The sequence below is a fragment of the Musca domestica genome, unplaced genomic scaffold, assembly GCF_030504385.1.
Source record: "Musca domestica strain aabys unplaced genomic scaffold, Musca_domestica.polishedcontigs.V.1.1 13, whole genome shotgun sequence".
NCBI lineage: Eukaryota > Metazoa > Arthropoda > Insecta > Diptera > Muscidae > Musca > Musca domestica.
In genome coordinates this window covers 16,848,707-16,871,644 of record NW_026712172.1, presented here as the reverse complement: position 1 = coordinate 16,871,644, position 22,938 = coordinate 16,848,707, and the positions used below count along the sequence as shown (strand labels likewise).

The 22,938-nt window shown below is 32.5% G+C and overlaps 1 protein-coding gene across 1 annotated transcript in view; it reads right to left on the bottom strand.

Annotated features, from left to right (window-relative positions):
• LOC101892292 (uncharacterized) overlaps nucleotides 1–22,938 on the bottom strand; it is a 304,676-nt gene that overhangs the window by 126,591 nt on the left and 155,147 nt on the right. The window contains exons 4-5 of the mRNA XM_059118748.1: nucleotides 22,072–22,202; nucleotides 2,562–4,154 (exon numbers count right to left, since the gene is read on the bottom strand). Coding sequence (XP_058974731.1) covers nucleotides 2,562–4,154; nucleotides 22,072–22,202 — 1,724 coding nt within the window. The remainder of the gene's footprint in view (nucleotides 1–2,561; nucleotides 4,155–22,071; nucleotides 22,203–22,938) is intronic.

The following is a 22,938-nucleotide window of genomic DNA, read 5'->3' as shown; positions in this document are numbered from 1 at the left end:
TTATATTCTGTACAAAATTTCACTTAGGGTCGCTAAATAGAAGAAATCTGTAATTACTATATTTATAGGAGAAAAATCGGGTAAAATTGGGGTATATTTAAAAATTAATAATATTTTTCGTATTTTTTTGGACGTTTTTCGAATAGACGCAAATTTGCCCATAAGACTAAATTTTTGGGACTTGTGACCAATAGGAGATATGTTCTATACAAAATTTCACTGGGGGTCGCCAAACCCAATAAAGCTGTAATCGTTACGTTTATAGGCCAAATGTCGGCTAGAATTGGAATATATTTAAAAATTAATAATATTTTTCGTATTTTTTGGACGTTTTTCGAAATGACATTTTTTGAACGTTTTCGAACTTATACCAAATTTGCTCATAAAACTTCATTTTTGTGATATGTTTCTAATAGAAGAAATATTCTGTATAAAATTTCACTTAGGGTCGCCAAACACAAAAGATCTGTAAATGCTATAAGTATAGGCCAAATATCGCCTAGAATTGGAATATATTTAAAAATTAATAATATTTTGGGTATATTTTGGACGTATTTCGATTAGGCGCAAATTTGCCCATAAAATGTCATTTTTGTGGGATGTTGCCAATAGAAGAAATATTCTCTATAAAATTTCACTAGGGGTCGTCAAACCCAAGAAATCTGTAATTCGTATATTTAATCGAAATATCGGCTAGAATTGAAATATATATTTAAAAAATAATCATTTTTTGGGTATTTTTTGGACGTTTTCGAAATTATACCGAATTTGCCTATAAAATGTCATTTTTGGGAGATGTTGCCAAAAGAAGAAATGTTCTGTATAAAATTTTACTAAGGGTCGCCAAACCCAAGAAATCTGTAATTTCTATATTTTTAGGCCAAATATCGCCTAGAATTGGAATATATTTAAAATTTAATAACATTTTGGGTATTTTTTGGACCTTTTTCGAATAGGCGCAAATTTGCCAATAAAACTTCATTTTTTGGAGATGTTGCCAATAGAAGATATGCTCTGCATGTAATTTTATTTAGAGTCCTCAAACACAAGAAATCAATAATTGCTATATTTATAGGCCAAATATCGACCAGAAATGGGGTACATTGAAAAAATTAATAAGATTTGAAATTTTTTGGACGTTCTCGAAATTAGGCCAAAATTTGCCTACAAAACTTCATTTTTGGGAGATGTTGCCAATAGAAGAAATGTTCTGTATAAAATTTCATTAGGGGTCGCCAAATCCAGGATATCTGTAATTGTTACGTTTATAGGCCAAATATCGCCTAGAATTGGAATATATTTAAAAATTAATAATATTTTGGGTATTTTTTGGACGTTTTTCGAATAGACGTAATTTTGCCCATAAAACTTCATTTTTGGGAGATGTTGCCAAGAGAAGAAATGTTGTGTATAAAATTTCACTAAGGGTCGCCAAACCCAAGAAATCTGTAATTGATATATTTATAGGCGAAATATCGGGTTAAATTGGGGTATATTTAAAAATTATTAATATGTTGAGTATTTTTTTAACGTTTTTCGAATGGAAGGGTAAATAGTTCCTAATTAAATAATTTATGGAGGAGATCATAAAGAAAAAAATATTCCCCATAAAATTTCATTACGGGTCCCCACACAAGAGCTTCTTGTCAGACAAATGGACAAAGAGAAGGGGGTAACTTTGTGGGAAATATAATTTTAGCCCAAAATGTTGGTTATTTTTGAATAGAAGGGTAAATAGTTCCTAAATTAATTGTTTTAGGGAGCAGGTCATAAAGAAAAAAATTTTCCCCACAAAATTTCAGTATGGGTCCCCACACAAGAGCTACTTGTCAGACAAATGGACAAAGAGAAAAATGGGGTAACCTTGTGGGAAATATAATTTTTGCCCGAAATTCCGGTTATTTTTGAATAGAAGGGTAAATAGTTCCTAAATTAATTATTTTATGGAGCAGGTGATAAAGAACAAAATAATCCCCATGAAATTTCACTATGGGTCCCTACACAAGAGATATTTGTCAGACAAAGAGAAAAAGGGGGTAACTTTGTGGGAAATATAATTTTGGCCCAAAGTTCTGGTTGTTTTAGAATAGAAGGGTAAATAGTTCCAAAATTAATTATTTTAGGGAGCGGGTGATAAAGAACAAAATATTCCCCATAAAATTTCAGTATGGGTCCCCACACAAGAGATATTTGTCAAACAAATGGAAAACGATAAAATAAAAACATTCAAATTGTGAAAATGACATTTTTGTCCTAAAAATTGCCATTATTTTGCAAAGAAGGGCAAATTTTCCCCGAAATAATTATTTTAGAGGGCAGGTGTTAAAGAAGAAAATATTCCCAATGAAACTTCACTAGGGGTCTCCAAAGAAACGAAGTTTGTGGGACCGCTAAAAACTGCTCAAAAATATATTTAAATGTAGGTCTTGAATATTTTCCTTAACATCATCTTCTGATCCCTAAAAGTATGCTTTGTATTTTTGCCGGGAGTAAATTAACTATGAAATCCTGAATAATTTCCCCTTTTTTTCTTCTTCTAACGTTTTGCTCCAACAACTTACCTCTCTTCTCGGTGGTTGTAGTTGTTGTTGTTGCTGCTGCTGATGCTGATGTTGTTGTTGCTGTTGAAGATTATTTGTTGTTGCTGATATATTATATAAATCACAATTATTACTAAGATTACTGCTGCTACTGAGGGCTTTTGTTGCTGATGTTGCCGTTGATGCTGTGGCGCTGATTATTGATGATGTTTGGTTGGAATTGGAAGCTATGCTGCTATTATTACTGGTGACTTGTTGGGAGCAGGGTGCATTGATGCTGGGAATTGTTGTTGCAGCTGCTGCTGTTGCTGCTGTCAGTGGTTGGGAAAGCTGTTGCAAAGTGCCCAAATGATGAACATTATAATATGGTAAATGTTGTTGGGATGAGTTATTGTTGTTGCTGGTATTGGTGGCGGTGGTGGTGCTGCTACTGGCTTTGGACACCGCTGATGATGATAAAGCTGCCAGGGATCTTAAATTGTTATTATTATTGTTGTTATTTAAAGCTTGTACCGCCTTTGTGGCTGTTGTAACAGCTACTGAAGCTGTTGTTGTTGCTGCTGCTGTTGTGGTTGCAGTCTTGCTGATATCGGGCAAACCAATTGGTGCCTCCTTGGCCAACCGGGGCGAGGTTAAGGTCTGGGCATCCACATACACCTTGTGATGGGCCGGGGCTATTTGCAAGGGCGGTGGTATGTGATCGTGATACGCTGTTGATGCTGCTCCCTGAGCCGAACGATGAACATCAACTGTGGTGGCACTAACGGTAACTGTATTGGCTGGATGCTGCTGCTGTGGGTGGTGATGGTGATAGTTGTTGATGGTGGTGTTATTCGGTTGAGATTTCCGTCTGCCCAACGTGGAGCTGGCACCGGCCACAATATGAGGGGCTGTTGCCACAAATGGTTGAATATTCAGCGGGGCACTACTGCTGGTGGGTGTGGGTATTTCGGCATGCTTATTCTTGTAGTTAATGAAATTAATGTTACACAAATTGGCACCTAATGCAGCCAAGTCATCATCATCGTCATCCTCTTCCTTGACCTCCAGGTGCTGGAGACTTCGGGCAATGGTCAATTTTTTGTGCGGCAAGGAGGAGGGTAGCTTGCTAAGGGCTGTGGCCTGATAGATGCTATTGTGATTTGTCAATATTGGTGTTGTTGTTGCTGCTGCTGTGATTGATGATGGTTGTGGTGTTGTTGTTGTTGTCGCTGTTGTAGCTAAAGCCTGAGTAAAATTATTGGCATTTCTATCCGCCGCTATTGAGGTGTTTCCGGTTATGGGCCCTAATGAGGCGGCCTTAACAGCTGTTGCTGCCGCTCCCACACCGGCAATGGCCGTCGACAAAGCTACACCACTGGCTGGTACGGTCTTCGGCTTGGACAATGTGGCATTTGTTGTGGTCGATGCAACGGCTGTGGGTGTTACTGTCGTGGCACTAATCAGACCAGCTGTGCCCGTCGATGTGGCAGCAACACCGGCTGTGGTGAGTGTGGTACTGTTGCAGGCCGTATGATTACTATTAAATGAGGTCACATAGATGGGGGAGGCTTCGTTGAGAAAACTTAAATCCTGCTTTTGGGTTGAGGGGGCACCGCCTTTCGTTTGCTGGAGCTGCAATGAAAGAGAAATGGATTTTGAAATTAGTTTTGGAATTTAAAAAAAAAAAAAATAAATAATGACATTAAAAAAATTTGATTTTGTCGTTGACTCACATTTAAATTTAGAGCAGAATAATGTTCTCCCTTTACACTCACCCCCGAAAACAATGCTTTATGTGACGATTTACAAAAATACCTAAAATTCCCCGAAAAATTGAAAAATTTTATGAAACACCCAAAATTTTTTCAAAATTTGTCGGCTAAATAATGTACCCACAGATTTTCTTTATCGGGTGACCCATATCGGAGTTTAGTGTAGAACATTTTTTTCTTTTACACCCACCTTTAAAAATTAAGAAATATGGAACAACTGGAATATTGAAGATAATACCCAAAAAAAAAATGTAAACTTCTTAATATCCTACATTTTAACGCATTTTTACCAGATAAATAATGAACCTAGCGATTTCTTTTGTTCGGCGACCCATAATGGAATTTAGTGTAGAATATTTTCGCCGTTTATATCAACCCACGAAAACAAAGCGTTATGGGAGAATTTGGCGCTTATTTTCAAAAATATAAAAATTCCCCAAAAATCTGCTAATTCTACAATATACACAAATTTAAACCGTCGTAGACTCATAGTGAAATTTAGTGAAGAATATTTTTTCCTTTTACACTTCTCCTCAAAAACAAAGTATTATGGGAGAACGGGACATCACTTTGAAAATTCCCAAAAAAAAAAAAGAAAATGTCAACTTTACAGTACACCCAACTTGGAACGCATTTTTAACAGATAAATACCTAACCGATCGATTTTCCTTGTTCGGCAGCCCAGTACGGAATTTAGTGTAGACAATTTTCGCCATTTACACCAATCCACAAAAACAGAGCCTTATATGAGAATTGGTCGCTTATTCCCAAAAATATAAAAATTACCAAAAAATTTTGCTGATTTTAAAATATACCCAAAATTCAAGCCGATATATGGCAATTATATATTGCAGCTACAGATTTTTCTTGTTCGGCAACCCATTATGGAATTTAGTACAGAAACTTTTTCCTACAAGAATCAAGATTTATAAGAGCATCGGATGCGTTCTCTCAAAAATACAAATATTCCCAAAAATTCTGTTTATGTTACAATATGCTCAATTTAAGACCGATATATGTCGGATATATAGTGCAGCTACAGATTTATCTTGTTCGGTGACCCATACTGGAATTTCGTGTAGAATATTTTCTCCTTTTACGCTTACCCTCAAAAACAAAGTTATATGGTAGAATTGGGCACTACTTTGAATATTCCCAAAAAAGGTGAATTTTACAAAACACCCAACTTTGAGAACCAACTTTTACCAGAGAAATATTAAACCGATTGATTTCCCTTGTTCGACGACCCATTGTGGAATTTAGTGTAGAATATCTTCGCCATTTACACCGATCCACAAAAACAGAGCCTTATATGAGAATTGGTCGCTTATTCCCAAAAATATAAAAATACACAAAAAATTTTTCTGATTTTAAAATATACCCAAATTCAAACCGATATATAGCAGTTATATATTGTAGCTACAGATTTTTCTTGTTCGGCAACCCATTATGGAATTTAGTACAGAAACTTTTTCCTATTTACACCAACCTACAAAAATCAAGATTTATAAGAGAATCGGATGCGTTCTCCCAAAAATACAAATATTCCCAAAAATTCAGTTTATGTTACAATATGATCAATTTAAGATCGATATATGGCAGTTATATATTGCAGCTACAGATTTATCTTGTTCGGTGACCCATAGTGAAATTTAGTCAAGAATATTTTTTCCCTTTACACTCCTACTCAAAAAAAAGTAGTATGGGAGAACTGGACATAACATTGAATATTCCCAAAAAATTTAAATTTTACGAAACACCCAATTTTGAACGAATTTTTACCAGAGAAATATTTAACCGATTGATTTCCCTTGTTCGACGACCCATAGTGGAATTTAGTGCAGAATATCTTCGCCATTTACACCGACCCACAAAAACAGATCCTTATATGAGAATTGGTCGCTTATTCCCAAAAATATAAAAATTCACAAAAAAATTTGCTAATTTAAAATATACCCAAATTCAAGCCGATATGTAGCAGTTATATATTGCAGCTACTGATTTTTCTTGTTCGGCAACCCATTATGGAATTTAGTACAGAAACTTTTTTCTATTTACACCAACCCACAAAAATCAAGATTTATAAGAGAATTGGACGCGTTCTCCCAAAAATACAAATATTCCCAAAAATTCTGTTTATGTTACAATATTCTCAATTTAAGACCGACATATGTCAGTTATATATTGCAGCTACAAATATACCTGGTTCGGTGACTCATAGTGAAATTTAGTGAAGGATATTTTTCTCTTTTACACCTCTCCTCAAAAACAAAGTTATATGGGAGAATTGGGCACCAATTGGAAAATTCCCAAAAAAGGTGAATTTTATAAAACACCCAACTTTGAACGCATTTTTACCAAAGAAATATTTCACCGATCGATTTCCCTTGTTCGACGACCCATTGTGGAATTTAGTGTAGAGTATTTTCGCCATTCACATCAACCCACAAAAACAGAGCCTTATATGAGAATTGGTCGCTTATTTCCAAAAATATAAAAATTCCCAAAAAATTTTGCTGATTTTAAAATATACCCAAATTCAAGCCAATGTACGGCAGTTATATATTGCAGGTACAGATTTTTCTTGTTCCCCAACCCATTATGGAATTTAGTATAGAAACTTTTTCCTATTTACACGAACCTACAAAAATCAAGATTTATAAGAGAATTGGGCGCTTGCTCCCAAAAATGCAAATATTCCCAAAAATTCAGTTTATGTTACAATATGATCAATTTAAGATCGATATATGACAGTTATATATTGCTGCTACAGATTTTTCTTGTTCGGCAACCCATTATGGAATTTAGTACAGAAAATTTTTCCTATTTACACCAACCTACAAAAATCAAGATTTATAAGAGAATCGGATGCGTTCTCTCAAAAATACAAATATTCCCAAAAATTCTGTTTATTTTACAATATGATCAATTTAAGATCGATATATGTCAGATATATATTGTAGCTAGAGATTTATCTTGTTCGGTGACACATATTGGAATTTCGTGTAGAATTTTTGTTCCTTTTATACTCCTCCTCTAAAACAAAGTAATATGGGATAATTGGGCACTTTTTGGAAAATTTCCAAAAAATGTGAATTTTACAAAACACCCAATTTGAAAGCATTTTTACCAGATAAATATTTAACCGACCGATTCTCTTGTTCGGCATTTACACCAACCCACAAAAACAGAGCCTTTTATGAGAATCCGGCTCTTATTGCCAAAAAGATAAAAAATCCCAAAAAATTCGATTGATTTTATAATACGCTCAATTTAAAACCGATATATATCAGATATATAGTCCAGCTACAGATACATCTTGTTTGATGTCTTACAATGAAATTTAGCGTATAACATTTTCTTCATTGATACCAACCTTTTAAAATAAAGTATTATGGAAGATTTGGGCACTTTTTCACATAAATACAAAAAATCCCAAAAATCGGTTAATTTTGCCACACACCCAAAATTTAACCCTTTTTTTCAGATTAAGAATGAACAGACCGGGTTTCCTTGTTCGGAGACCCCAGTTTGAAAATCAGTGTAGAATATTTCCACAAAAACAAAGTCTAAAGAGATAACTATGCTCTTTTCGAAATATGCATTTAAAAAGACCCAAAAAATGTGATTTGTAATATATAACCAAATTTCTTACCGATAACTGGTAAATGTATGTATATTATATATTGGTTTATTATGCTCGGTCCACAGTGGAATTTAATGTAGAATATTTGTTTCCTTGTTTCCAATATCACCAAATAATTTTGTTTTTTGAGAATTGGTCTTAAATACGAAAATATCAAAAGAAAAAAAAATAACCAAAAACACTAAAATTCTCCATATACTCCTATTGATCTCGATATTAGGCTTATAAATATAACATTAACAAATTTCTTGTGTTTGATGACCCATAGTGAAATCTTATCTAGAATATTTTTTCCATTGACAAGATCTTTCTAAAATACATTCTTGTGGGAAAAATAGGCATCCATTCGAAAAATGTCCAAAAAATACCCATAAATATTGTTAATATTTTAAATATACCCAAATTGTAACCTATTTTTGGGGAGTAAATAATACAACTTCAGATTTCCTGTATTCGACGGCACATCTTAAAATCCGTTATCGAACACTTCTTTCATTGGCAATATTGTCGTAAAATGAAGTTCCGTGGGAAAATTTTGCATCTAATCCAAAAATGTCCAAAAAGGACAAAAAATATTATTGACTTCCAAAATTATAACCGATACCACAATTGTAACATATTTTTGGGGGTAAATCTTAAAATTTCAGATTGCCTGTATTCAGCGACATGTTATAGAATACTTCTTTAATTGGCAACATAGTCCTGAAATGAAGCTTTATGTGGCAATATGCATTCGAAAAACGTCCAAAAAAGACCAAAATATTATTGACTTCCAAAATTATAGCCGATACCCAAATTGTAACCTATTTTTGGGTGGTAAATATTACAATTCCAAATTTCCTGTATTCGGCGACACATACTAAAATCTGTTATAGAATATTTCTTCCACTGGCAACATCGTCGTAAAATGAAGTTTTTGGGAAAATTTGGCATCTCTGCAAGAAACGTCTAAAAATACGAAAAATATTATTGTGTTTTTAGAATTGGAACCGATTTTAAGCTATATAAATTATATCTACAGATTTCTTATGGTCGATGACATATAGTGAAATTTTCTCTAGAATAACTTCTCCATTGACACTCTCTCCCAAAAATGAGGCTTTGAGGGTAATTTTGACTCTCATTCGAAAATGATTAAATTTAAATCAATTTTTCCACTAGCCACGTTTGGTATTGATTTCCTTCCTATATTAGCAATATCTATGTATTTTTTATAGTTAGTGACCCATAGTCAAATTTTCTGGAGAATATTTTTGCCCTGGATATCCCCTCCCTAAAATGGAGATTTATGGGAGATTTTGGCATCAATTCGAAAAGAAAATATGAACTCAACCTCTATTTTGCCATTTTACACTAATAGAACCGATTTTTTTACCTTTTACATTATATATACAGATTTCTTGTTGTCGGTGACCCATAGTGAAATTTGGCGGGGAATAATTTTTCCATTGGCCACCATGCTCTAAAATGAAGTATTGCAGGTGAATTTGCCAAAGAATTGAAGAACTACAAATTCAACCTACATTTTTAACAAAACCTGTATTTTAAAGGATATTTTATCAATATATACTATATATACCGATTTCTTTTGTTCACAGACCCCTGGTGGAATTTTATGGGGAACAATTTTTCCATTGGCACCCTTCCACTAAAGTATAAATTCGTTAGGGAATTCGGGTCCTTTTCGAAAAAACAAATATCTAATAAGTTTTTCTCATATACCAATATTGTTAACGATATTCAGTCTATATATATTATATATACCGATATCTTGTGGAAAGTAACCCCTAGTGAAATTTACTGGGGAATATTTTTCCCATTGGTCATCATGCTCAAAAATGAGGTATTGTAGGTAAATTTGCAAAAAAATTGAAGAAATACAAATCAGCCTCCATTTTTAACAAAACCTGTATTTTAAAGGATATTTTATCAATATATACTATATATACCGGTTTCATTTGGTCAGAGACCCCTAGTAGAATTTAATGGGGAACAATTTTTTCATTGACACCCTTCCACTAATGTATAAATTCGTTAAGGAATTTGGGTCCTATTCGAAAAGACAAATATCTAAGAAGATTTTCTTTCATATACCAATATTGTTAACGATTTTCGGTACATATATATTATATATACCGATGGCTTGTGAGAGTTGACCCCTAGTGAAATTTACTGCGGAATATTTTTTTCACTGGCCTCTACCCCCTAAAATGAAGTATTGCAGGTAAATTTGCCAAAAATTTAGAGAAATACAAATTCAGCCTACATTTTTAACAAAACCTGTATTTTAAAGGATATTTTATCAATATATACTATATATACCGATTTCTTTTGTTCAGAGACCCCTAGTAGAATTTTATGGGGAACAATTTTTCCATTGACACCCCCTAACTAAAGTGTAGATTCGGGTGTGAATTCGGGTCCTATTCTAAAAAGCAAAAATCTAAGAAGATTTTCTTTCATATACCAATATTGTTAACGATTTTCTGTCTATATACTTTATACATACCGATGGATTGTGCGAGGTGACCCCTAGTGAAATTTGGTGGGGAATATTTTATCCATTGGCCACCATGCTCCAAAATGACGTTTTGGGGGTGAATCCGCCAAAATTTTAAGGAAATACAAATTTAGCCTACATTTAAAAAAAAAACTGTATTTGAACGGATATTTTATCAATATATACAATGTATACCGTTTTCTTTTGTTCACAGACCCCTGGTGGAATTTAATGGGGAACATTTTTCCCATTGGCACCCTTCCACTAAAGTATAAATTCGTTAGGGAATTCGGGTCCTATTCGAAAAAACAAATATCTAATAAGTTTTTCTCATATACCAATATTGTTAACGATATTCAGTCTATATATATTATATATGCCGATGGATTGTGCGAGGTGACCCCTAGTGAAATTTGGTGGCGAATATTTTTTCCATTGGCCACCATGCTCTAAAATGAGGTATTGGGGGTTAATCCGCCAAAAAATTGAAGAAATACAAATTCAGCCTACATTTTTAACAAAACCTGTATTTTAAAGGATATTTTATCAATATATACTATATATACCGATTTCTTTTGTTCACAGACCCCTAGTGGAATTTTATGGGGAACAATTTTTCTATTCCCACCCTTCCACTAAAGTATAGATATGGGGGTGAATTCGGGTTCTACTCGAAAAACAAATATCTAAAAAGTTTTTTTTTCATATACCAATATTGATATCGATTTTCAGTCCATATATTTTATATACACCGATATCTTGTGAGAAGAGACGCCTAGTGAAATTTACTGGGAAATATTTTTTCCATTGGTTTCTACCCTCTAAAATGAAGTATTGCAGATGAATTCGCCAAAAATTTAAAGAAATACAAATTTAGCCTACATTTTTAACAAAACCTGTATTTGAACAGATATTTTATGAATATATACTATATATACCGATTTCTTTTGTTCACTGACCCCTGGTGGAGTTTAATGGGGAACATTTGTTCCATTGACATCCCCTCACTTATGTACAGATTTGGCAGCGAATTTGGGTCCTATTCTAAAAAGCAAATATCAAAGAAGATTTTCTTTCATATACCAATATTGTTTACGATCTGCAGTCCATATATATTATATATACCGATGGCTTAAGAGAGGTGACCCCTAGTGAAATTTGGTGAGGAATATTTTTTCCATTGGCCATCATGCTCAAAAATGAGTTATTGGGGGTAAATCCGCCAATAATTTGAAGAAATACGAATTTAGCCAACATTTTTAACAAAACCAGTATTTGGATGTTTATCAATATATACTATATATACCGATTTCTTTTGTTCACAGACCCCTGGTGGAATTTTATGGGGAACTATTTTTCCATTGGCACCCTTCCACTAAAGTATAAATTCGTTAGGGAATTCGGGTCCTTTTCGAAAAAACAAATATCTAATAAGTTTTTCTCATATACCAATATTGTTAACCATATTCAGTCTATATATATTATATATACCGATATCTTGTGGAAAGTAACCCCTAGTGAAATTTACTGGGGAATATTTTTCCCATTGGCCATCATGCTCAAAAATGAGGTATTGGGGGTGAATCCGCCAATTATTTGAAGAAGTACAAATTCAGACTACATTTTTAACAAAACCAGTATTTGGACGGATGTTTTATCAATATATACTATATATACCGATTTTTTTGTTCACTGACCCCTAGTGGAATTTAATGGGGAATATTTTTTCCATTGACACCCCCTAACTAAAGTGTAGATTCGGGTGTGAATTTGGGCCCTATTCGAAAAACTAAAGATCTAAGAAGTTGTTTTTTTTCATATGCCAATATTGATATAGATTTCTGTCTATAAACATTATATATACCGATTTCTTGTGAGAAGTGAACCCTAGTGAAATTTGTTGGGGAATAATTTTTCCATTAGCCACCATGCTCAAAAATGAGGTATTGCAGGTGAATTTGCCAAAAAATTGAAGAAATACAAATTCAGCCTACATTTTTAACAAAACCTGTATTTTAAAGGATATTTTATCAATATATACTATATATACCGATTTCTTTTGTTCACAGACCCCTGGTGGAATTTAATTGCGAACATCTTTTCCATCGATACCCCCTTACTAAAATATAGATTTGTTGGTGAATTTGGGTCCTATTCTAAAAACTAAACATCTAAGAAGTATATAAAAAAATACCATTATTTTTAAAGATTTTCTGTGTATATACTATATACATACCGATAGCTTGTGAGAGGCGACCCCTAGTGAAATTTACTGGGGAATATTTTTTCCATTGGTTTCTACCCTCTAAAATGAAGTATTGCAAGTGAATTTGCCAAAAATTTAGAGAAATACAAATTTAGCCTACATTTTCAACAAAATCAGTATTTGAACGGATTTTTTATGAATATATACTATATATACCGATTTTTTTGTTCACAGACCCCTAGTGGAATTTTATGGGGAACAATTTTTCCATTGACACCCCCTAACTAAAGTGTAGATTCGGGTGTGAATTTGGGCCCTATTCGAAAAACTGAACTTCTAAGAAGTTTTCTTTTTTCATATACCAATATTGTTAAAGATTTTCTGTCTATATACCTTATATATACCGATGGCTTGTGAGAGGTGAAATTTGGTGGGGAATATTTTTTCCATTGGCCTCTACCCTCTTAAATGAAGTAATACAGATGAATTTGCCAAAAAATTGAAGAAATACAAATTCAACCTACATTTTTTAAAAAAACCTGTATTTTAACGGATATTTTATCAATATATACTATATATACCGATTTCTTTTGTTCACAGACCCCTAGTGGAATTTTATGGGGAACAATTTTTCCATTGGCACTCTTCCACTAAAGTATAAATTCTTTAGGGAATTTGGGTCCTATTCGAAAAAACAAATATCTAAGAAGATTTTCTTTCATATACCAATATTGTTAAAGATTTTCTGTCTATATACATTATATATACCGATGGATTGTGCGAGGTGACCCCTAGTGAAATTTGGTGGGGAATATTTTATCCATTGGCCACCATGCTCCAAAATTACGTTTTGGGGGTGAATCCGCCAAAATTTTAAGGAAACACAAATTCAGCCTACATTTTTAACAAAACCTGTATTTTAACGGATATTTTATCAATACATAGTATATATACCGGTTTCTTTTGTTCACTGACCCCTGTTAGAATTTAATAGGGAACATTTTTTCCATTGACACACTCTAACTAAAGTATAAATTTGTTAGGGAATTTGGGTCCGATTCGAAAAGACAAATATCTAAGAAGTTTTTCTCATATACCAATATTGTTAACGATTTTCAGTCCATATATATTATATATACCGATTGCTTGTGAAAGGTGACCCCTAGTGAAATTTGGTGGGGAATATTTTTTCCATTGGCCACTACCCTCTAAAATGAGGGATTACAGGTGAATTTACCAAAAATTTAAAGAAATACAAATTTAGCCTACATTTTTAACAAAACCTGTATTTTAAAGGATATTTTATCAATATATACTACATATACCGATTTCTTTTGTTCACAGACCCCTGGTGGAATTTAATGGGGAACAATTTTTCCATTGGCACCCTTCCACTAAAGTATAAATTCGTTAGGGAATTTGGGTCCTTTTTGGAGAAATTGAACATCAAAGAAGATTTTCTTTCATACACCAATATTGTTAACGATATTCGATACATATATATTATATATACCGATGGCTTGTGAGAGGCGACCCCTAGTAAAATTTACTGGGGAATATTTTTTCCATTGGCCTCTACCCTCTAAAATGAAGTATTGCAGGTGAATTTGCCAAAAAATTGAAGAACTACAAATTCAACCTACATTTTTAACAAAACCTGTATTTTAAAGGATATTTTATCAATATATACTAAATATACCGATTTCTTTTGTTCACGGACCCCTGGTGGAATTTCATGGGGACAATTTATCCATTGACACTCCTTCAAAAAAGTATAAATTTGTTAGAAAATTTGGGTCCTATTCAAAAAAACAAATTTCTAAGAAGTTTTTCTCATATACCAATATTGTTAACGATATTCGATACATATATATTATATATACCGATGGCTTGTGAGAGGCGACCCCTAGTAAAATTTACTGGGGAATATTTTTTCCATTGGCCTCTACCCTCTAAATTGAAGTATTGCAGGTAAATTTGCCAAAAATTTGAAAAAATACAAATTCAGCCTACATTTTTAACAAAACCTGTATTTTAATAGATGATTTATCAATATATACCATATATACTGATTTCTTTTGTTCACAGACCCTTGGCGGAATTTCATGGAAAACATTTTTTCCATTGGCACCCCTCCACTAAAGTATAAATTCGTAAGGGAATTTGGGTCCTATTCGAAAAAACAAATATCTAAGAAGTTTTTCTCATATACCAATTGTGTTAACGATTTTCCGTCCATATATATTATATATACCGATATCTTATGAAAGGAGACCCCTGGTGAAATTTATTGCAGAATATTTTTTTCCTTGGTCTCTACCCTCTAAAATGAAGTATTGCAGATGAATTTGCCAAGAATTTGAAGAAGTAGAAATTAACCTTTAATTTTAAGAAAACCAGTATTTGTACCCATATATTGTTGTTACACGTCATATTTATCGATTTCTTGTTTTCAGAGACCCATAGTGAAATTTGGTGGGGAATATTTTTTCCATTGGTCTCTACCCTCTAAAATGAAGTATTGCAGATGAATTTGCCAAAAATTTGAAGAAGTACAAATTAACATTGCATTTTAAGAAAACCAGTATTTGTGCCCCTATTTTGTAATTATATGTCATATTTATCGATTTCTTTTGTTCAGTAACCCATAGTAAAATTCGATGGAGAATATTTTTTCCATTGGTCTCTTCCCTCTAAAATGAAGTATTGCAGATGAATTTGCCAATAATTTGAAGAAGTAGAAATTAACCTTTAATTTTAAGAAAACCCGTATTTGTACCCATACATTGTTGTTATCGTCATTTTACCGATTTCTTGTGTTCAGTGAACCATAGTGGAATTCGATGGGGAACATTTTTGCCATTGTTCTCTACCCTCTAAAATGAAGTATTGCAGATGAATTTGCCAAGAATTTGAAGAAGTAGAAATTAACCTTTAATTTTAAGAAAACCCGTATTTGTACCCCTATTTTGTAATTATATGTCATATTTATCGATTTCTTTTGTTCAGTAACCCATAGTGAAATTCGATGGGGAATATTTTTTCCATTGACTTTTACCCTTTAAAATGAAGTATTGCAGGTGAATTTGCCAAATATTTGAAGAAGTACAAATTTACCTTTCACTTTAAGAAAAACAGTATTTGTACCCATATATTGTTGTTATACGTCATATTTATCGATTTCTTGTGTTTAGTGACCCATAGTGGAATTCGATGGGGAACATTTTTTCCGTTGGTCTCTACCCTCTAAAATAAAGTAGTGCAGGTGAATTTGCCAAATATTTGAAGAAGTTCAAATTTACCTTTCACTTTAAGAAAACCAGTATTTGTACCCATATATTGTTGTTATACGTCATATTTATCGATTTCTTGTGTTCAGTGACCCATAGTGGAATTCGATGGGAAACATTTTTTCCATTGGTCTCTACCCTCTAAAATGAAGTATTGCAGGTGAATTTGCCAACAATTTGAAGAAGTAGAAATTAACCTTTCACTTTAAGAAAACCAGTATTTGTACCCCTATTTCGTAGTTATCGATTTCTTTTGTTCAGTGACCCATAGTGGAATTCGATGGGGAACTTTTTTTCCTTTAACAATAAATCTCTAAAATAAAGCTTTGGGGTAGTTTTTTAGTTCAAATCGAAAATACCTTAAAATAACTAATTTGTTTAAAGTATATATATAAAAACCAATATTTGTAAGCTATATATTATATATACCGATTTCTTGTGGTCGTAGACCCATAATAAAATTTCACAAAGAATATTTTCTCCATTAATGTCAATTGCCTAAAACTAAGTTTTCTGTGTGATTTTGGCTGAGTTCCGAAATATTCCATTTTTATGACAATTAAATTTGCCACAATTTTATTTCGAACTATTTTCACATTCTCTGGAAAATTATGGTTTAAAATTAGTTTCCCATTTTTTGTAATTATACCCTACAACACTATGTGTTGGGGGTATTATAAGTTTGATTGGGCCAGAATTTATGTAACACCTCGAAATAATGGTTTCCCATATAGGAAAGTATATATGGATCTTCCTAGCTCGCCGAGCTGAGTCGATCTAGCTATGTATGTCCGTCCGTCCGTCTGTCCGTCTGTCCGTCTGTCCATGTTAATTTGTAATCACTCTACAGGTCGCAATTATGGTCCGATCTTCACGAAATTTAAAATGTAGGTGGGGTTAATGTCAGAATAGAACCCTATTTCTTTTGGAGATGATCGTCAAATGTTTAGGGGTTGAAATGGACCAAATACTGAAAAAATGTCGGATTTTGCAGTAGCTATACTGGTCGCAATTATAGACCAATCGACGCGGAATTTCGCATGTAGCTAGAGTTTAGGGCGGGGAAGAAGCCTACCAATTTGGGTGGTCATCGGATTATATTTAGCGGGTAAAATAGACCATATCTTTTGTATTGAAAAAATTAAAAATTTTTCATTAAACCGCGAATATTTTAAATCCCGGCGAAATCACAAAGCCATGACAGGGTTACTTCTGATCTTTACATTGATGTTAACATCCAACAAATCGGATATATAGCAAAATATGTGCGATATATATGTCTATCAAAGAAGATATGCTTGAAAGATCTCTTATATGTCGAGAACGGCTGAACTGATTTCGACAGTTCTCATTAATTCAGAATGCCCTCTTGGCAAGAAAGAAAATACGTCTAAAAAAATCGCATAAAAATATCTCTCTACAGATGAAAATATTGATTTTGTAAAATTTTCTCATATTTTTTCAATTTTGTCATATTTTTGGCATATTTTCATTTTGAATTAAATATTTGGTAATATTTCTACAGCTAACAAAACTAAGTAGTTGGGATATCAGGATATCATATACAGATCGCATTTATGGCCCGATCCTTACGAAATTTTGCATGGGGATAAGATGAGGGTCAGAATAGAAGCCTACTCTTTTTGGAGATGATCGCCATATATTTAGGGGTTGAAATGGACCAAAAAAACTGTAAAATTGTCAGCAGGTTGTAATTATCGCCCGATCCTCAGGCACATTTGAATGGGGGTTACGGGACATTGCAAAAGCCAAGCAGTTTTGGATGGCCATCCAAAAATATTCAATGTGTGAAATAGTTTGCCAACTTTTGTAGACAAAATACGAAAATGTCCTTTACAGTGACTTCTTGGAGAATTCACAAATACTTCGTAACGCTGATTTCGTTGAAGAATATAGTCAAATGTCTGTATCTCACATAGATACGTTTCAGTCAAAAACCAATAATAAATGTTAATCTTTTGCCACTTCTGAGAGATTATAGGTCTTTGGAAATATTGGTTCCAGATCTAGGTGCAACATCTACCAATAAATTGGAAATGAGCAAATTAGCTTAAGTTGCTATTATTCGAAAATTAGAGAACGAAACCTGATGGTTTTCTTTTATTATTTGTCACAATATCTTGTGGAATTCTTTCGAGTTTCTCGCCTATATAAACTGTATCGTTTATTATAGTGTTGTAGGGTATTCAACGGTCGGCCCCGCTCGACTGTAGCCTTTGCTTACTTGTTTTTCTATTCGCCTTTGCGCTTACACATAATTTTAAGGAGGGGTTTTGGAGACAATTAGATGTAATTTTTGAACATGCCAGTACAGTGAGATCTGGCTTCATTGGAAGACGAGTAAATTTTGTTGGCCTTCTTTAATTTCAAGAGATGTATATGTATGAGTATATGCATGTCTGTATGTGTGTGTGGGTTGTTGTTGATGTCTGGCTACTCCTGCCAAACGAATTTACATGATTTAATAATGCATATTTTTTTATGTCTTCTTTCCCATGTTTTTTTTTTCATTTCTTCATCGCTTTGCTCTTTTTCTATGTTAATGCCTCCTTTTATCTTCTAGATTTTTTTTTTTTTTTTGATATGAGAGAAAAAAAAAGTATCTCCAAGAAGATTTGCATATGGATTATGAATATCTGCAGAAATACAAATAAAATCAGTGAAGCTGTAAAAATGAAAAGCCCATAGGCCAAGAGGGAGGGGGGGGGGGGGGGTGGTGCGATGTCGCAGCGGCATGGAAGTAACCAACCACAGTTTGTTATTTTACGATTTGCAGAATTTTAAATTAGAAACGATTTACAAGGAAATTATGCAAGGATTGCGTAGCTCTGGCCACATGGATAACATGAGAGAAGAGAGAAATGTTTTTCATGTCTTTCTCCATTGAGATTACAAAGCAGCATAAATTGGTGATTTTTTTACTGGCATAAGGACATAATAAAGGCAGTTAAAGTTAGGCTATAAAATGGAAGAGTTGGAGGGGACACATTTTTGATTAGGAGAGTGGTTGGGAATATATGAATTAATTTAGAAAAAAAATATATTTTTTGAAGGTCCCTCAATTGGTAATATTTTTATATGGTACATAATTTTTAAGGTTGTGGTCGGAACTATCAAAATTGGTACATTTTATATTAAAAAAAATGAAAAAAACGAGAAAATATAGCTCACAGACTATATTAAGGCAGTAATTAGAAATTCGTCTATTTTGGACTCTTGGTGATTATTTGAGAAGCATCAATACATTTTTACAAGAATGTAACCATTATTTCACCAATAAATATTAGACATGGATATTTTCTTTCTTCAGTGACCCCTAATGAAATTTGATGTAGAATATTTCGTTCATTAATGTCAAATGAAAACTTAAGTAGAAATTTGTAGAAATTTTTATCATGCCTCGTCTTTGCCTCTCAGAATTTAAAGTGTAAACGCTATGATGTTGATATCGGTTATACCTACAGATTTTTCTTGTTTGGCGACCCCCAGTGGAATTCGATATTAAATATTTCTTTCATTGACACCATGACCCTAAAATGTGAAATTCTTGTAGAAATCGGCACCTCTTTCAAACAACTCATGTTATTTAAACATAAATCGTTTTAGCATAATTTATCCAAAGTGTAAACGCTAATATGTTAATAAATGTTATCTTTACAGATTTTTCTTGGTTGGTGACCCATAGTGAAATTCGATGCAGAATACTTTCTTCATTGGCACTGAGACGATAAAACGTAAAATTCTTGGAAAAATCAGTACCTTTTCAAAAAACGTATGCCATTTAATCATAAATGGTTGTAACATAATTAATCCATAGTGTAAACGCTAATATGTTGATAAATGTTATCTCTACAGATTTTTCTTGTTTGATGACCCCTACTGAAATTCGATTTAAAATACATTTTCCATTGACACCAAGACCCTAGAAGGTAAAATTCTTGGAGAAATCGGTAGCCCTTCAAAAAGTTGTGGCATTTCGTCAAAATATGCTTTTACCTTATTTCATTGAACGTGTAAACGCTGTTATATTGGTAAATGTTATATATACAGAATTTTCTTCTTCGGTGACCCCTAGTAAAATTCGATGCAGAATATTTTTTTCATTGGCACTAAGACGCTAAAATGTAAAATTCTTGAAAAAATCGGAGCCCCTTCAGAAAGTTATGGTATTCCATCAGAATATTCTTTTACATTATTTCATTGAAGGTATAAACGCTAATATGTTGGGAAATGTTATACCTACCGACTTTTCTTCTTCAGTGACCCCTAGTAAAATTCGATGCAGAATATTTGTTTTATTGGGACTGTGACCCTAAAATGCATAGTTCTTGGAGAAATCGCCACCCCTTCAAACAACTTATGTTATTTAACCAAAATCGTTTTATCACAATTTACCCAAAGTGTAAATGCTTATATTTGGATAAATGCTATCTATACAGATATTTCTTGTTTGGCGACCCCTAGTGAAATTCGATTAAAAATACTTTTTCCATTGACACTAAGACCCTAACCTGTGAAATTGTTGGGGAAATCGGCACCCCTTCAGAAATATATCGTGTTTCATAAAAATATGCCTTTACCTTATTTCATTGAAGGTGTAAACGCTAATATGTTGGGAAATGTTATATATACCGATTTTTTTCTTCCGCGGCCCCAAGTATAATTCGATGAGGGATATTTTTTTCATTGCCACTAAGACCCTAAAATGTAAAATTCTTGTAGAAATCGGCACCCCTTTCAAACAACTTATATTGTTTAACCATAAATCGTTTTACCATAATTTATTCAAAAGTTTAAACGCTGATATTTTGATAAATGTTATATCTACCGATTTTTCATATTTGGCGACCCCTAGTAAAATTCGATTAAAAATACTTTTTTCATTGACACCAAGACCCTGAAATGTAAAATTCTTGGAGAAATCGGCGTCCCTTCAGAATGTTATGATATTTCTTCAAAATATGCCTTTACCTTATTTCATTGAAGGTGTAAACGCTTATATGTTGGGAAATGTTGTAACTACCGAATTTTCTTCTTCGGTGACCCCCAGTAAAATTCGATGCAGAATATTTTTTTCATTAGACCTATGATCCTAAAATGTAAAATTCTTGGTGAAATCGGCACCCCTTCAAGCTAATTATGTTTTATTTTTTTAACCCAAAAATTTTCAAATATTCAAATTCTGCATACCTTCAAAATACTCACACACATGTCTCCTAATTGTATTTCCTCTTTCATAATTTGTGTTTTTTTTATTTCAAATTAAAAACAAAACAGTTTTGATTTTTTTTTTTCAAACTCAAAAAATTTAAATTATTCCCAAATTTTGTATACATTCATATTTCGTCTATGATCGACCTGTGTAATCTCCCCATCCGTCTATCCATGAACCTTGATAACACTTTCATTTTTCGAACACGTTACTCAAATCGTCATCATTACCCCATCATGATGCCCACCACGAAACATGCTGATGTTTTTAATTCAATTAAATTTGACAAACAGACACACACCTATTTATCTGGCACTCTAACGCCTGCATCTATTGGGCGTGTATTTGAAATTAATTACAAAAAAAAAACAACAACAAACAATATTTTCAAAACCATGTAAAACAATGAACACCTCGGTGTGGTCGCCTGTTTTTAGATAATTTGTAGTTGTTGTTTTTTTTTTTGTATAAAGATGGGTCCCAATTGAGCACCGCCGGTTCGAGAGAGATAATCGAAAGTTAATTAACATCGATTAGTGGCGGAAGTGTTTTGGAAAATTTGTAATGTTTGGAAATGGAAATGTTTGCCATGTCTATACACGATTATTTAGTGGGAACATGTTCTCACTCAAAATCACAAAAAAAAAATAATTAGGTGTGTGTTGGATAGACATGTAATGAAGTCGATTGGAATCAAAAAAAAAAAAAAACAATTTTTTTTAAGGATGAAAAAGTGATAAAAAATCCACTGATAATTGATATTGAGACAAATTTGCTAAAAAAATATTTCGAAAAATATATAATAAATAAATATATAAATTTTAAATAAATTTATTATAATAAAATATATAAACTTTAAATAAATGTATAATAATAAAATATATAAATTTTAACAAAATTACCTTTTTCGATAGCTGGGTTATATCCACTGGGGTAACACGATTTAAGGCCGCTAAACGTTGTAAACGCTCTCTTGCATGCTCCTCAACTGCTATAACAAATGCGTCTTGCACTGAGTTGCCAATGTCCCAAGCTGAAATAAATAAGGGGAAAAATCATATTAATATAATAAATTAAATTCATGTAATAATTTTTATATATGAATTACATAAATGTTAAAAAAATCTTAAATTAATATTTATATTAATTTTTATATTTTTAATAATTTTAATATAATTTTTATATTTATATAAAAATTAATTTTATAAATTAATATTTATATTATAATATAATATTATTAATTAATTAATAGCAAATCAAGTCTTTTTAAAAAATAATAACTTTTTCGCTGTAAAATATTTTTTTTACTTCTTCTTAAGCATTTTTAAATTTCGAAAATCATTTATAAAAAAATATTTAATATACATTAAATTATTTTTTTTTTATTAAATAAAAATAAATAAAATATTTTTTATTTATTTTATTTTCTTTTTTTTTTTTTTTGAGTTTTGTTTTTTTTTTTTGCGGAGATTAAAATTGAAAAACTCAAGATCTCCGAAACTTGCAATACATTTTCCTCCTCTAACATGAATTTTATTTTTTTAACATTATTTTATAATAACATACAGGGTGAGATAAAAAAAAAACTGCAACTAAGTCAAACGGCATAATTTTTACATTTTTTTTTTAAATTTTATTGAATGAAAGCAAAAATGTTGGAAATAGCATCAAATTTTAGAATAAGTTTAGATTTGTTCGAATTGGTCACCTTTGGCACGAATTATGGCCTTCAAACGGCCAATGAAACCGTCACACGCTACCCGAATGTT